The 13701-nt window shown below is 40.9% G+C and overlaps 1 protein-coding gene across 5 annotated transcripts in view; it reads right to left on the minus strand.

The window, feature by feature from the left end:
* Positions 1-13701, minus strand: part of whrna (whirlin a) — a 200671-nt gene that overhangs the window by 112872 nt on the left and 74098 nt on the right. For 4 of the 5 annotated variants that reach the window (XM_082541590.1, XM_082541591.1, XM_082541592.1 and 1 more), the window contains exon 2: positions 1469-1687. In XM_082541590.1, coding sequence (XP_082397716.1) covers positions 1469-1687 — 219 coding nt within the window. Of the gene's footprint in view, positions 1-1468; positions 1688-2740; positions 2841-2933; positions 2992-13701 lie in introns of those variants that run through there. The other variant, XM_082541594.1, reaches the window with a different exon arrangement.

Here is a 13701-nt window from a genome sequence, read left to right on the forward strand (position 1 = left end):
TCTGCAATTCTGGGATGTGATCAAATAGTCAGTTTTGCTTAGGAAGGTTCCTAAATACAAATAGTGGACAAGCAGTGCAGGTCGTGTAAATGTTAATTACCAGTGAGTCTTCATTTCATGCTACAATGTCCTGATATGTTCTGGACCTGAACAAACTGTTAAACCCACAGGTTAACTATAGCAATTATGCCGCAGTAATGCAATCTGTCTGTTATGAAGATCAGAGTGAGCTTAAGGTTTACTATAATTCAGCTTGCATTAGTTATGTGCTGAGTGTTGCTGCATTGCCAGCCTTTAGGATTATAATTAATTATTTTGCTTTAGTCACAGAGGCTGAGAGGAGCAATAAAGGCAGGAGTTACCCTGCATCATGTCTGTAGTGGGAAGAGTGAGGGGACAGGATAAATGACAAACATTTCACTTCACTTTACACATTCCCTTTCTAAACATTCTAGCCTTGATAATAACGTCACCAGTTCATCTGAGTTTATAAAGCCTGCGTCAAGCAACACAACAAGAATAAAGTATCTAAAATGGGCTAGGGGACATTGTCATTTCCACACTGCAGACAAATGTCAAAAAATACCTACTGTCACTTTATTAAACGGTGTACTCTAAGTGTATGAATCGTCTTGCTGTTTTTTGTTGAGGTCAAGCGAAAGTGACAGGGACTTCAGAGAAAAACATCAAAAACATCAAGTTGTGCCTCAAATGACTCAAGTAAGAGTTAAATAGAGTGGGCATCAGAGTCCAAACAAAGCAGTGCTGCATGGGGACTCGTTGATCTGTATCAGTACAGTGAAAAACCTTCCCTAAAGTGAATACTCCCATCTCAGTCTTAAACCTTGTTCACAGCGTGACGTCTTTTCCAGAGGCAAATTTTTAGTCTGTGCCACTGGAGGAAGTCGAATAGGATTTTTATTTTGTGAAATCTATGAGACGTTTGATGATTTATGTATCAAATGCTTTTAGACTTTGTTACTTACTTTAGCATCACAAAATTTAGCCTTAGCATACACCATTAATCTTTTGGGGGTGCATTCTTCTGCCCCTTAAAACATACTGGTCAATATAGAGCGTCTCTCTAGAAGTTCTGTGGATGTCTGTGTGCAAGACAGGTGCAGAACACTGACAGGTTATCAGTTAACTGTCCACTTCATTTAAAGTTTCTCATTGGGAGTTATGTTGGTGAACTGCTTGTCAAAGCAAACGATTCTTGCTGTTGTTTCCGCGTACTGTCCAAAACCTAATAAAAAGATATAGTAAATGACAGTTGGCTTCTTTCTGACCAATGCTGAAACTAAAAATGTTTTGGAGGCTTCTTTGCTCCAATCAGTGCACATAGTGTAGTGTAATAGTAAACATAGCAAATACAGGCTGTTAAAAGTACAGGAAGGAACTAATTTTATGTTTTTTTTAAAGGCATTTTTGGTCCTCTAGTTTAATGGTTTGCATGTAAGGTCTCTACCTTCTTCTCATCCCCTTCCTGCAGTAGCTGCATGTTGCTTCGGCGCTGACTGTCAGTTCTTCTCAGAGTGGCGCTGCGATGCTCAGGCAGGTCAGGAGGAGGAGACACGCTTCGGCCCTGAGGGTCAACCCAGGTATAAACGTGGTTGGTGATATAGCCGCCTGGAATGCGACCGACTGAACGCACTGAGAGGCAAAGCTTTTTACTTCCCTTGAGCACCTGAGGAGAAGAAAAGAGAGCGGAGGAGAATAAATTGAGGCCAAATAAAAATTAAAAATAAAAATTTGCTTTTCAGTATGTGCTTGAGTTGAAGGAGCAAAGTATACTCGCATATCTACACTTGAGTCAATTTAATTTGATTTGACAAAGCCAAAACATACTCCCACACATAAACATCCATGGTTATAAAATCAGTGTGAGGGCTTAGAAGAAGATATTGAAGTGAGAGACAACACACACAAAAAAAATCAAGCTGAAACGAATGTTTGGTCGAAAATTAAAGATTGCAGAGAGAAATGGCCAATATTTGGAAGGCTTTTCTAATATCCAAAAACCCCAAATGACCAAACAGCACCACCACCCACCCACACAAACAACAACACTTCTAACACATTTCTACAGAAAATTGCTGTTGGCTGTGCCTCATTGCCTTCTGATAGCTTGCCATATGTGCAATCCCTCTGCAGATCGATGTATTCCCATGTGCCTCGTGGTCTGGAGGAATCAAGCTGAATAGGGTTGAATCTCTTAATGATCAAAAAAATCCTTGTGTACCACCAACACAAAAGGACTCTCGACTTTCATTTCATACTAACGAAACACACACTGTTGATTTTTAAAACAGATACTGCAACAATCTCAAGATTTGTGAAATACTGGCTCACTATAGAGCTAGAGTCCAAGACTGTCACAACAAAGACCACACCACAGCGTGGTAAAAGACTTCCCAAAGTTCCTCTTTGTCAGGAATCCAATTTAATTTGTTACACAGTGTCCCTCCATTCTCTTCTTTAGTGAGCTACAATTAAGCTACCCCTCCCATCAATCTTTGTTCATTTGTCTTCTTGCTACAGTTCTCGCAAGGAACTACTAAATGCTTCTGTTGAAATGCCTATTAACATATGCTCAGAGCAACAACTAAAATCATTACTTGTCAGAGTGCTGTGGATTGCAGCGGAGGCCCATCTCTTTGAGCACAACAACCCGACTGAATCAATTTCACAATTTTGATTTGTGCCGAGAGATAATAACTTCAATTCTGAGGCAACAAACCCCTGTCAGCAGTGAAGATGCCTGATTGTATTGCCATGCCTTTGAGCACTCTCTCCCTCTTTCACCTCCTGCTCCCTTTCTGGGTGGCATCGATGCAGAACTGTAGATAAACATACATAGCAGATAAGTTGAGTAACACATGAGCAAAGAAGGAAGAAATGTGTGCATATAATATCCAAGAAAAACCACAAACTGCATGAAGTAGAAAGGGAAAACTGCATGTCTTCGTGATTAACTGCGCCAATTATGACTGTGGTAACGTCAAAAACAATCTCCTTGTTTTGAGCAATGCGTATTGTCACCAGAACATGAAATGTGTTGCATCCGTCTGAGCCAGAAGACATCACCAGAGGGTCCTGGGAATCAAAACATAATCATGATGGAAGGCTGATACTGAAAAAAGCAAATAAACTTCATTCATTGTTTAGTCAGCATTGGCATTCCCATTGCTGGGTCCATTAATAGTCTAACAGCACAAAACTAGTAAATTAATTTTTATTACCTACAAGCATGGTGAAATAAGTAAGAGTCACTATATATTACTCTAGAACTGGGACACAGCTATAATTACAACTATAGTTATTATAGAGGAGGACAGAAATTTGTATTGCATGGTGATTAAATCACTGCAGAACCTTTAAAAATCAATTCAGGCTTTGAATGTGCTGCACCATCTATAATCTAAAGCGGTTAATTATAGTTGCAAAAAATGTTTTTGAGATGAAGAGTTCTGCACTGATTGCTCATAAAATGTGGTCTGACTTTCATCTAAGTCACGATTACAAACAAACCCCCACTGCTGCTGTTCCACCTCTGACACCTCAGACACTTCACACCCTGCTCACTCCTCCCCACCCCCAACAACAGCATCCAATACACACTCAACACAAGGCTCCAGCCTGTCTCTCTCAACCACCCAGGTTAGGAGGGAACTGAGGAGGATTAATGGCAAGAAGGCAGCGGGTCCAGATGGCATCAGCTCGAGGGTCGTCAGGTCCTGCGCGGACCAACTGTGTGGGGTGATGGAGCACCTCTTCAACCTGAGCCTGAGGTTGGGAAGAGTCCCACAGCTCTGGAAAACCTCCTGTGTTGTACCAGTGCCAAAGACTTCACGCCCCAAGGACCTCAACAGCTACAGGCCGGTGGCTCTGACATCCCACCTGATGAAGACCCTGGAGCGGTTGGTCCTGGCTCAGCTTCGGCGCCTAACAAGCTCATCACTGGACCCACTTCAGTTTGCCTACCAGCCTGGCATTGGAGCGGATGATGCCGTCATTCACCTCCTACATCGTTCCCTCGCTCACCTGGAGACCGCTGGAAGCACTGTGAGAATCATGTTCTTTGATTTCTCCAGTGCCTTCAACACTATTCTTCCCTCGGTTCTGAAGGACAAGCTGGAGAACTCTGGAGTGGACCATCACCTCACTACCTGGATTTTGGACTACCTCACCGACCGACCACAGTATGTGAGGACTCAGGGCTGTGTGTCGGACAGGGTCGTCTGCAGTACGGGGGCCCCACAGGGAACGGTTCTGGCTCCGTTCCTCTTCACCATCTACACTGCAGACTTCTCCCACAATTCCACCCAGTGCTTCCTGCAGAAGTTCTCTGATGACTCTGCAATAGTCGGCCTCATCACTGATGGGGACGACAAGGAGTACAGAGGACTGACTCAAGACTTTGTGGACTGGTGCCAGCTGAACTACCTCCAGATCAACGCCAGTAAAACCAAGGAGCTGGTGGTAGACTTCCGCAGGCACAAGCATTCTCCACTGCAACCACTGAACATCCAGGGTATGGACATTGAGGCTGTGGACAGCTACAGGTACCTTGGTGTTCATCTGAACAACAGACTGGACTGGACTCATAACTCAGACGCCCTCTACAGGAAAGGGCAGAGCAGGTTGTACCTGCTGCGGAGACTCAGGTCGTTTGGGGTGGAGGGCCCACTCCTGAAGACCTTCTATGACTCTGTGGTGGCTTCTGCTATCTTTTATGGTGTGGTCTGCTGGGGCGGCAGCATCTCTGCTGGGGACAGGAAGAGACTGAACAGGGTGATCCGAAGGGCCAGCTCTGTTCTAGGATGCCCTCTGGACCCAGTGGAGGTGGTGAGTGACAGGAGAATGGCGGCTAAGCTGTCATCCCTGTTGGACAACGTCTCCCACCCCATGCAGCAGACTGTGACAGCACTGAGCAGCTCCTTCAGTGGGAGACTGCGGCACCCACGGTGTGGGACGGAGAGATTTCGCAGGTCTTTCCTCCCCACTGCTGTCAGACTCCACAACAAAGACTTTAACTGAACAAACACACACATCCACACATGTGCAATAACACTAAGTGCAATAATCCTTTCTGGCATCGTTGTATTTTTACTCAGTTGTATATAGCATTCGTATTCTATTTTTATCTTATTGTATATTTTTATTCTATTTTATTCTACTGTATATAGTATATTATTTTATTCTATTCTGTACAGCTGTGTACTGTATTTATTCTTATTGTATTCTAATTTTTGCGTCATAACTTTTGCACTGTCCACTTCCTGCTGTGACAAAACAAATTTCCCACGTGTGGGACTAATAAAGGTTATCTTATCTTATCTTATCTTAAACAACCTTTGACTAACATTACAACACGACAACAGCTGTACTTTTCAGGTCGTCATTAACACGTTGAATAATCGCACACAGAGATAGTTGAAGTGTGTGAAACTGTGATAATCAGTCAAATAAAGTTGGAGTCAGATGTTTCACTTAAGAAGATGGGACTGCAAGTATTAGATGTGCAGACAAAGTCTTGTTATTGACAGTTGGTTGATGAATGTGACCTTACAAACAGCTTTACATAGATGCATTGTGCTGGAAAATGATAGTATAACATTTCTTAAGATCTGGCTATTTAGTACTTTGCAATAACACAAATGGAAATTCGGCACACTCTCTTAGGATTGGGCATCTTCCAAGGATTGCACCAAGAGCAGAATGTGCAATCCTGAAATAGGAAAAAATGCACATGAAGGTAACAAGAAAATTAGAGATACAGTTAAAGTTCTGGCAACAATACAAAAGCCTATGTAGCCTTAGTACTGTGTGCCCACACCAAAACCTTATGCATACTGAAATATTACAGCCACACTAGGGCAAATAGCAGTTAGATACTGGCATGATCAAAATTATTGTGACTGTATGCAATGAACTTGCGATCTTGTTGTTTTGAAATGGTTGCTTTAAAGATGCGAACCATATCTCCAACCACTCGCAGTCAGCTGCAGTCTTTAAATCGACTTTAGCCCATTAAGACAGTGATAAAAATAGAAATGTCTGCTATCAGTTTGAGTCGATTAAACACCATCTGTTTGTAATATTATGGCAATTAACTGTGAGAAATCAGTGAAAATTGGGAGTCTGCTGCAATCCATTGCAGTTCTATTACCATCTAAGCACACACATGTTAAAAAGCAATTCACATTAACTACTCAGATTTAAAGTTTACCTCAAACCTTGTAGATTAGAAATAGAAATTCCTCCACAAACAAAGAAATACTTGCTTCAGGATGGCAACTTAACTGCAAAGTGACGCTCAGTAGCCTTGCTTGTTGTTAGGAACATAACCAGAAAGTTGGCAACAAGTTGAAACAAGATGCATAGACGGACTCAGACTAATTGCAATGTATCTGCAATCTTGGCAATTATAAATTAAACAGCAGGTATTGCACACTTCACATCTGATCAAGGCAGTTGATCATCACGACTACTTGTAATAGCAAAATTACCACCAACTGATGCTACTTTTCGTAGTTGTAAGGAGTCTGCTATCCTATTATATACTTTAGTGTGAATGAGCCATAAAGCATGGTGGTGGTATGAATACAGTTTAGGGCTTTTTTGCATTGGTTTGCTGCGTCAGTCTCATATGTAAGCAGCTATGAAACATCTGGCCCCCTGTAGATTCTCCTTTAGCACCAACAACCTACAAGATACAAAAATCAAGTGTTTACTTATCTATCCAGCCTGTAAGTGATGATTAAACTGCTTGTTGTTTGTTAATTTAGTCAGATTTTGTTTTACAATAGCTGACTTAGATGAAGATCCTGATTCCAAAGGCTTTAAAAACTTTTTGCTCTAACTGTGACACACTTTTGTGGCTTTTTTTGCAGTGATTGCTTGGTCCAGGGGTAGACTGGTTTCCTTTTCCAACCAGCATGCACACAGCCTCTCTTTGATTTATAGCTCCACGCAGGCGCTATCATTGTGTGTGCTGGTCTGAGAATCTTGACTGAATTTAGAGGAAATAGAGGGGGAAGGCAAATGAGCAGTGTTTAGACGCAATGAGAAGAGGGAGAGCAGGGCGTTAGGGTAACATGACACACAAGGAGAAAACGGGAAGATGGAGGGTAATGGAGGTAGCGGTGGGAGGGCAGCAGGTTTAACAGGGTCTCTCGTCCTGTGAATAAGAAGCAGCAGTAATCAACAAAGCAGCTGGGGTACACTGGTCCTAATGCCTCATCCCTGGATGAAAGTGCTGATAGTGACACCGGGCTGATGAAGCTCACCACTGCTTCCGAAGCAGAACAAAAACCATTAGGACAATAATGGAATATATAGTAGGGGATAATCAAAACGGCAACGGCAGGTGAACCGCTTTCATACAATGCCATACTCTCACGGGAGTCCAGGCAATCCATTTCATACGCAGAAGCTTACTGCACAAAGCCCGGCTGCAGAGACCAACCACTTCCATCTCTTAGAAATGCACGGTTCTATACTGCAGGAGGTTTGTGGCAGGAAAATTACTGACTAAGAAATTACTTAGGAAGTCTGAGGAGTCAAACTATAAAGCCTGGTTATATCGTGGCTATTAAATGGTCCCTATGGTATTGTAAATAATTTTCAACTGGGATAGCTAAAGCTTCAAAAACACACTAAACACAAATCCTTTGATTATGTTCTATGCCTCTTATATGCCATAACTACAAGTTATGTAAATACTAGTTCCTCAATTAGATTTATAACGGTAAAATCTTTAAATACATTTAAATAAAAAATGATCGTTATGAGGTTGGAGCAACATCACCTTTACCTCTGCCCATTTGTGGTGCAGCAGCAGTTTTACAATATAGACCCACGCAGTGTTAAACCACACAATAAACGTGGGTGTAGTGAAGACTGGATATACTTCGGTTCCACAACTATTAGTTAAGACTTAAGAGTTATATTATCTGAACTTTATAATAATTGCTATAAGCCTTTATTAAAGCTCTGTTACAATATTTGGATGGGATTAAATCATTAGCAGCATTAGCTATATTCTAGACAGTTTCTCATGAGGTGCAAAATTATAGAGACAGAGAGAAAAAGAGTGAGAGTAATGTGTGCAAGCTGACAAGGAGACTAATATGAGCTAATGATATCTGACAGCAAGAAGAAGAAATGTTATTCATTTAAATGGGCCTGTTTTGTTAGAAAAGAAGTTAGGAGGACAAAATAGGTTAATATCTATAGACTTATGTACCATCTATCCTCTGACCCAGTGGCTGCTGAAGTAGGCCCAGCTTGGCCACGACCCTGAATTAGGTAAACAGTTATACATGTGATGTCACCTGCTGGTCAAATAGGGTTTTGTTTTTTTTTTGTTTTTTTTTTAGCATTTTGGCAGTTGCCTTGATTTTTGTGTGTTTTTGTTAAATAAATGTCAAAAGTGCATCTGACATTTTCCACATGTCACTTGCTAACAAAAGGTACGGTAGCTATGTCGTGCATCTTAAAGCATGCCTGTCACTAACTCTATCCCTGCAAACACAGAGGTCAGCACTTGGTACCCATTAAAAAGAATGCAGACCCAGAAGTACTTTTATATACAGTCTATGGTTCAGATAAGGCGAAGTAATATAATCCTTTAGTCTTCTGTTACATTTATTTATTTTTTTGTGCTGGCTGATGATTTGGCTCTAAGAGATTAAGCCAGTCAAAGCTCATTTTACCAAGTGACTTCACATGCTTGAGAAATTATCATGACTGTGTGACCCCCGTACACAGTCACGCACAGAGACACAAAACAAGCGGCTAACGCACAGATGTTCAAGTTCAACAAAGCACAGGTAAAACGTCTTTCATCACTTTATTTACTGCTGTCACAAAACATTTGTCAGAACTATTCCAAGACTGAAAGGCCTCTTGCAGCTGAAGCAGGGAAAGATCCAATTGATGTACACGAGAAACAAACTCTGAGACAGCTGATCCAACTTTGGTTTGACTTCTTTATAAAAGCAGACTGTTTTCTACACAGATTTACCAGTGAATGAACTCAAGGAAAGGTCTGTGAAGGTTCTCCGTCATCCAGGTCATCGTAGTCTAAGGAGGAAGGAAAGGGTTGTCAACAGTATTGTCTAAATTTTTACTATAGGAAAGTTTCTTGGACTTGAATATGAATAACAACATATGGGGAGTCACTGTTATGGAAACTGGCCACTTTCTGTGTCACTCGATGCTGGCAACATGGAAAGGTCATTGACCAAACAGACCGTACGTAAGAAAAATATGAGTAAATGTGAGTAAAATACATGTAACAGCTGTCCAATGCAATTTTAGAAAGGACTGGAGACTGTAGTGAATTGCCAAATAAGTGGATCCTCTCTTACTTTTTTGTATAGAAAATTGCTGCTGTGACAAAAGATGTCTAGGCTCAGTTTTGCTCCTGATTTACAAGAGCTTTTGGTAACAATATTAATAGTTTTATTTCCATATTTGGTTCCAAATTTAGAAGAAACTGACTGCTCGAATAAGGTCTCAGCAATTCTGCAATTCATGTCAAGCAAGGCTTTCCTTGTGACGAATACGATTTCAAAGTGAATTTTAAATGCAAACAGCAAGAACAATATTGATGTGTGGTAACTGGCAAGTTACCAGCTGCTAACAATAACTTCCATTACTCAGGGAGGACTGAGCTGTTCAAGAAAAAAGTGGCTTACAATCTAGATGGAAGAAGAGTGTGTAGTAAAAACCCTGGGCGACCGTGGCTCAGGGGGTTGGGAATCGCATCTGTAACCGGAAGGTCGCCGGTTCGATCCCTGGGCTCTCTGTCCTGGTCGTTGTGTCCTTGGGCAAGACACTTTACCCTACTTGCCTACTGGTGTTGGCCAGAGGGGCCGATGGCGCGATATGGCAGCCTCGCTTCTGTCAGTCTGCCCCAGGGAAGCTGTGGCTACAACTGTAGCTTGCCTCCACCAGTGTGTGAATGTGAGAGTGAATGAATAGTGGCATTGTAAAGCGCTTTGGGTGCCTTGAAAAGCGCTATATAAATCCAATCCATTATTATTATAAAAGTTCCAAGTTATTGACTGAAAGAATGTTTTATTTTTATTTCAGCTTTTTGTAGCTGAAATAACCAAGACTGGATGACTGGAGAGATGTGAAATCCAATGTTCAGTGCCGGTCAAAAATAAGATTCTCAGTACAGATACTGGGGGATGCTGTTTGCTTTCCACTACCTGATGCAAGGTGTTTTGCCCAAACTGGGATTTTCTGGCTCTATTAACAATGTACAAAAGAAGTAAGTAAGTGCCAGGAGCACAAAATGAAAAGACAACAAACAACAAGGAGTGTAATTCTGCACCCACATTATCTTAGAAAGGCCTAGGAGATTAAAATGACTGATTACTCTTTGCTGGCACTGCTACATTGTGTGTTCATAATGTGTGTATGTGTTCAATTACAGCAGGCCTGGGGAACTCCAGAGAACAAGCGAGCTGCAACAAAAGTAGAACGTGCGTTTGTTTGATGGCTTGTTGGAAATCCGAGTGCGCCTGGGAGGAAAGCGGATCTGTCAGCGGTGTCAATGGATCATAGCTGTGCAGCGTTGGCACAATTTTCAAAGTTCGATCTATCGGCTGCATGCGTTTGTGCCTTTAGGAGAAAGGCGAAGCGTGTGAGTGTTGATGAAGTGCGTTACCCCGACGCTGAGCGGAAACAGAACGAACGCAGGAATCACACGAGCTCGTTTCCACATCAGTTGAGCTTGCATGTGTCACTCTGACAGGTAGGCCCACAAGGTGTCAGCTTCACAGCACTGGGTGCAGTCAGTATGCATTATGACAACAATATGTTTTTATGGTGGTGAGCTACAGTCAAATGGACAGTGAAGATTCAATACCCCATCCCTTGTCCGACTATGTACTAAAATGTTTTTAGTACCTTCAGTTTTCATCTCACATGATACTGTGTTATTTTCTGTTATTTAGCACACAATAACATTTCGCTGCTTAGATATTGTATCAGTCACACCTTGAATGGTAAATAGTAAATGTACTTACATTTATACAGCACTTTTTAAAGTCTTAATGACTACTCAGAACCACACATTTACATGCGCAAACACAGTCACACTGTGCTTTTATTGTATGCATACATCTTTATCTGTCACACAAACATGCACTCACACACCAGTGTATGCCTCACACCACCCATGTCCCAACTAGTGAACGTGGACCAAACCACTGTGAAGGAGTAGGATTGTCTCAATACTGAAAACTGCAAGCTTGATATTATACACAGAAAGATATTTGATAATGTTTGACATTTTTGATACCACATGGGCCAAGAATCACAAAAATTAAGAGGTAATATTATTATTATTTATATATCAATATTAGAACAATACAACCTACCAAAAGATTATCTTAGGTAGTGTAAAAAAAAAAAAAAAGTAAATAAATAACAGCAATATTTTTAGGTTATTTGAGGTAATGCTGTGCTTTAACTGAATTGAAACCATATTACATTGCTGATCCAATAGAGTTGTCTCAGCTTCAATCTGGGGCTTTCAGGGAGGCACAACACTTTGTAGACACCGTGTAACGTTTTATTATTAGCATTGCCTCTAGCTGCTATCTTAATGATAACTTAACAGATGGCTACTGTGGCTATCGGATAATGATGCTTTTGGCTGCTCCTTCGAGTCTTGTTTAAACTTTCTGCATCCACAAGTCCACCAGGGTAGGCTTGGGTCTGAGTGACATGAATTTAATTAACAAACGAGCAGCGGACAGCCATGTGCCCACCTGCTTTTTTGTAAGCACGTGGATTCGTCCACTGAGATTTAACATTGCAATGCACCAACTGTGTGCTCCAGGCAGTGGACTTCAAATAAGTCTAACAGGAATGCCTACTTGACCATACTGTCTCCAGCTGTCCCTGGTCTAGAGATTTATGTCACTGGGACCTAGAGGAATAAATGAATAATAAATAAATAAATAAATAAATAAATAATAAAGCTACTTTTGGCAATTCAGTTGCCACAAGGGGTGGCACTGCACACTTGATTTGGCAGAGTTTTACACCAAATGTAAAATTCTGATAAAACCTCACAAGGGATTTGTGTTTCTGGCTGGAACTCAACCAGCAGTCTTTCCTTTGCTAAGCAAAAATGTTAACCACTACAACATTGGAGACATTTGACACAGAAAGTATAATCCTGGTTTAATCAACTTTATTTCCCAAGGGATTTCCAGAGCAGATGGAGCTTCATGTTTGGTTTAGCTAAGATTTTACATTGGATTCTCTTCCTGAAGCACCATTCTCAATTCTGTGACTCCCTGAAGCTCAGTTTGTGTCCTTTAGATAGTTGCTAATAGCTAAAGGGAAAATGTTAACATGTGCATCAGCCAGGTTAACTTTTATGATAACTGTTTAATACTTCAGTGTTGGTGAAATGGGGGCTATACTGACCTCTCAAAAGTCCTCATAAAGACTTTTCAGTGTTGTGACATCAACTACTTCTGTAATATACAGCCATTTACTGTAAAATAACTCATCTGAATTATATGTGGCAGACTGTATAATGTTTTTGTCACAGGACTTACAGCCTTTACAGATATGCAGTGGGATAGCAAAACTGTTAGCTAAAAAGTACAGCTCATTTTTTCACCAATTTCTTTTTGAAAAATAGCTCTGAAAATGGATCAAATCTAACAACAAATTAAGTTGGTAATAAATTGAACTGAAGCATGATCCAATAAATCCAAAGTAGAAACAGAATCCCTGTTTATCTAAAGATTGAGGATCTGAATAATCCAATATTTGGCTAGTTCCAGTCTTAGTATCTCACTGTCAAAAGGCCTTTAGTGAGACCTTTGGGTCATCTTTTATTAAACTGATGATCTTTCTTGCCATTTTAGTGATTTTAAAATGTGAGCGTAGTGGTGTGCTATGTGTATAAGCCGACACATGCACATTTGTTAGACATAGGGAAGCAGTTTAGGCTCCAAATGAAGTAAACACTTCAAGGATTAATGAGTAATTGACAGGGCTGCAAACACAGAGACTTAATGGAGCCAAGTCATCACTCACAGGGATTTGCCAGAGGAAAACATCTACAATGCATCTCTGCTACCCAAGCCATCTTCGTTAATCCTTCTATTCCCTAATCCATCTTGAACTGTGCTTTGTTTTCCCATTTTAATTTGAATAAATAGCTTCAGCTACCTGCATATGTACACACGTATGCACACTCATCTCTGCAAGTTGCATACAAAATACAAAAACAGTCTGACACCAAGTATGCCGAAAAAAGACTCGGGAAGCAATCAGTAGTAACACTGTATCTGCTGACGATTTTCTCTGTGTTTCATTTAATCTTTTCTGCTGCTGAGCCCATCCTTTCATCACAATTCACAAGGATGTGAATTATTGTGCCTAGAACTCTACTCTGTGATTGATATCTCTACTTTAAGTTAAAAGTAGAAAAAGATTGATGCTAGCTTTATGCAAATGACAGGATGGATAAAAAAAATTTTCTCTCAGTGTGGCAACAAAGAAAAATCTAATGTTAAAGACTGTTAACCAATTCATCTTATGCAAAGGGCAATCAAAAAGTTCACAATACATCTCAAACCTTCACAGAGAGCAAACCTGTTTAGGATCATCACTGGTGGCAAAAGCTGGGATTGCCTATGAGTAAGCGATGAA

This window comes from Aulonocara stuartgranti (assembly GCF_965226115.1).
Source record: "Aulonocara stuartgranti genome assembly, chromosome: 7".
Taxonomy (NCBI): domain Eukaryota; kingdom Metazoa; phylum Chordata; class Actinopteri; order Cichliformes; family Cichlidae; genus Aulonocara; species Aulonocara stuartgranti.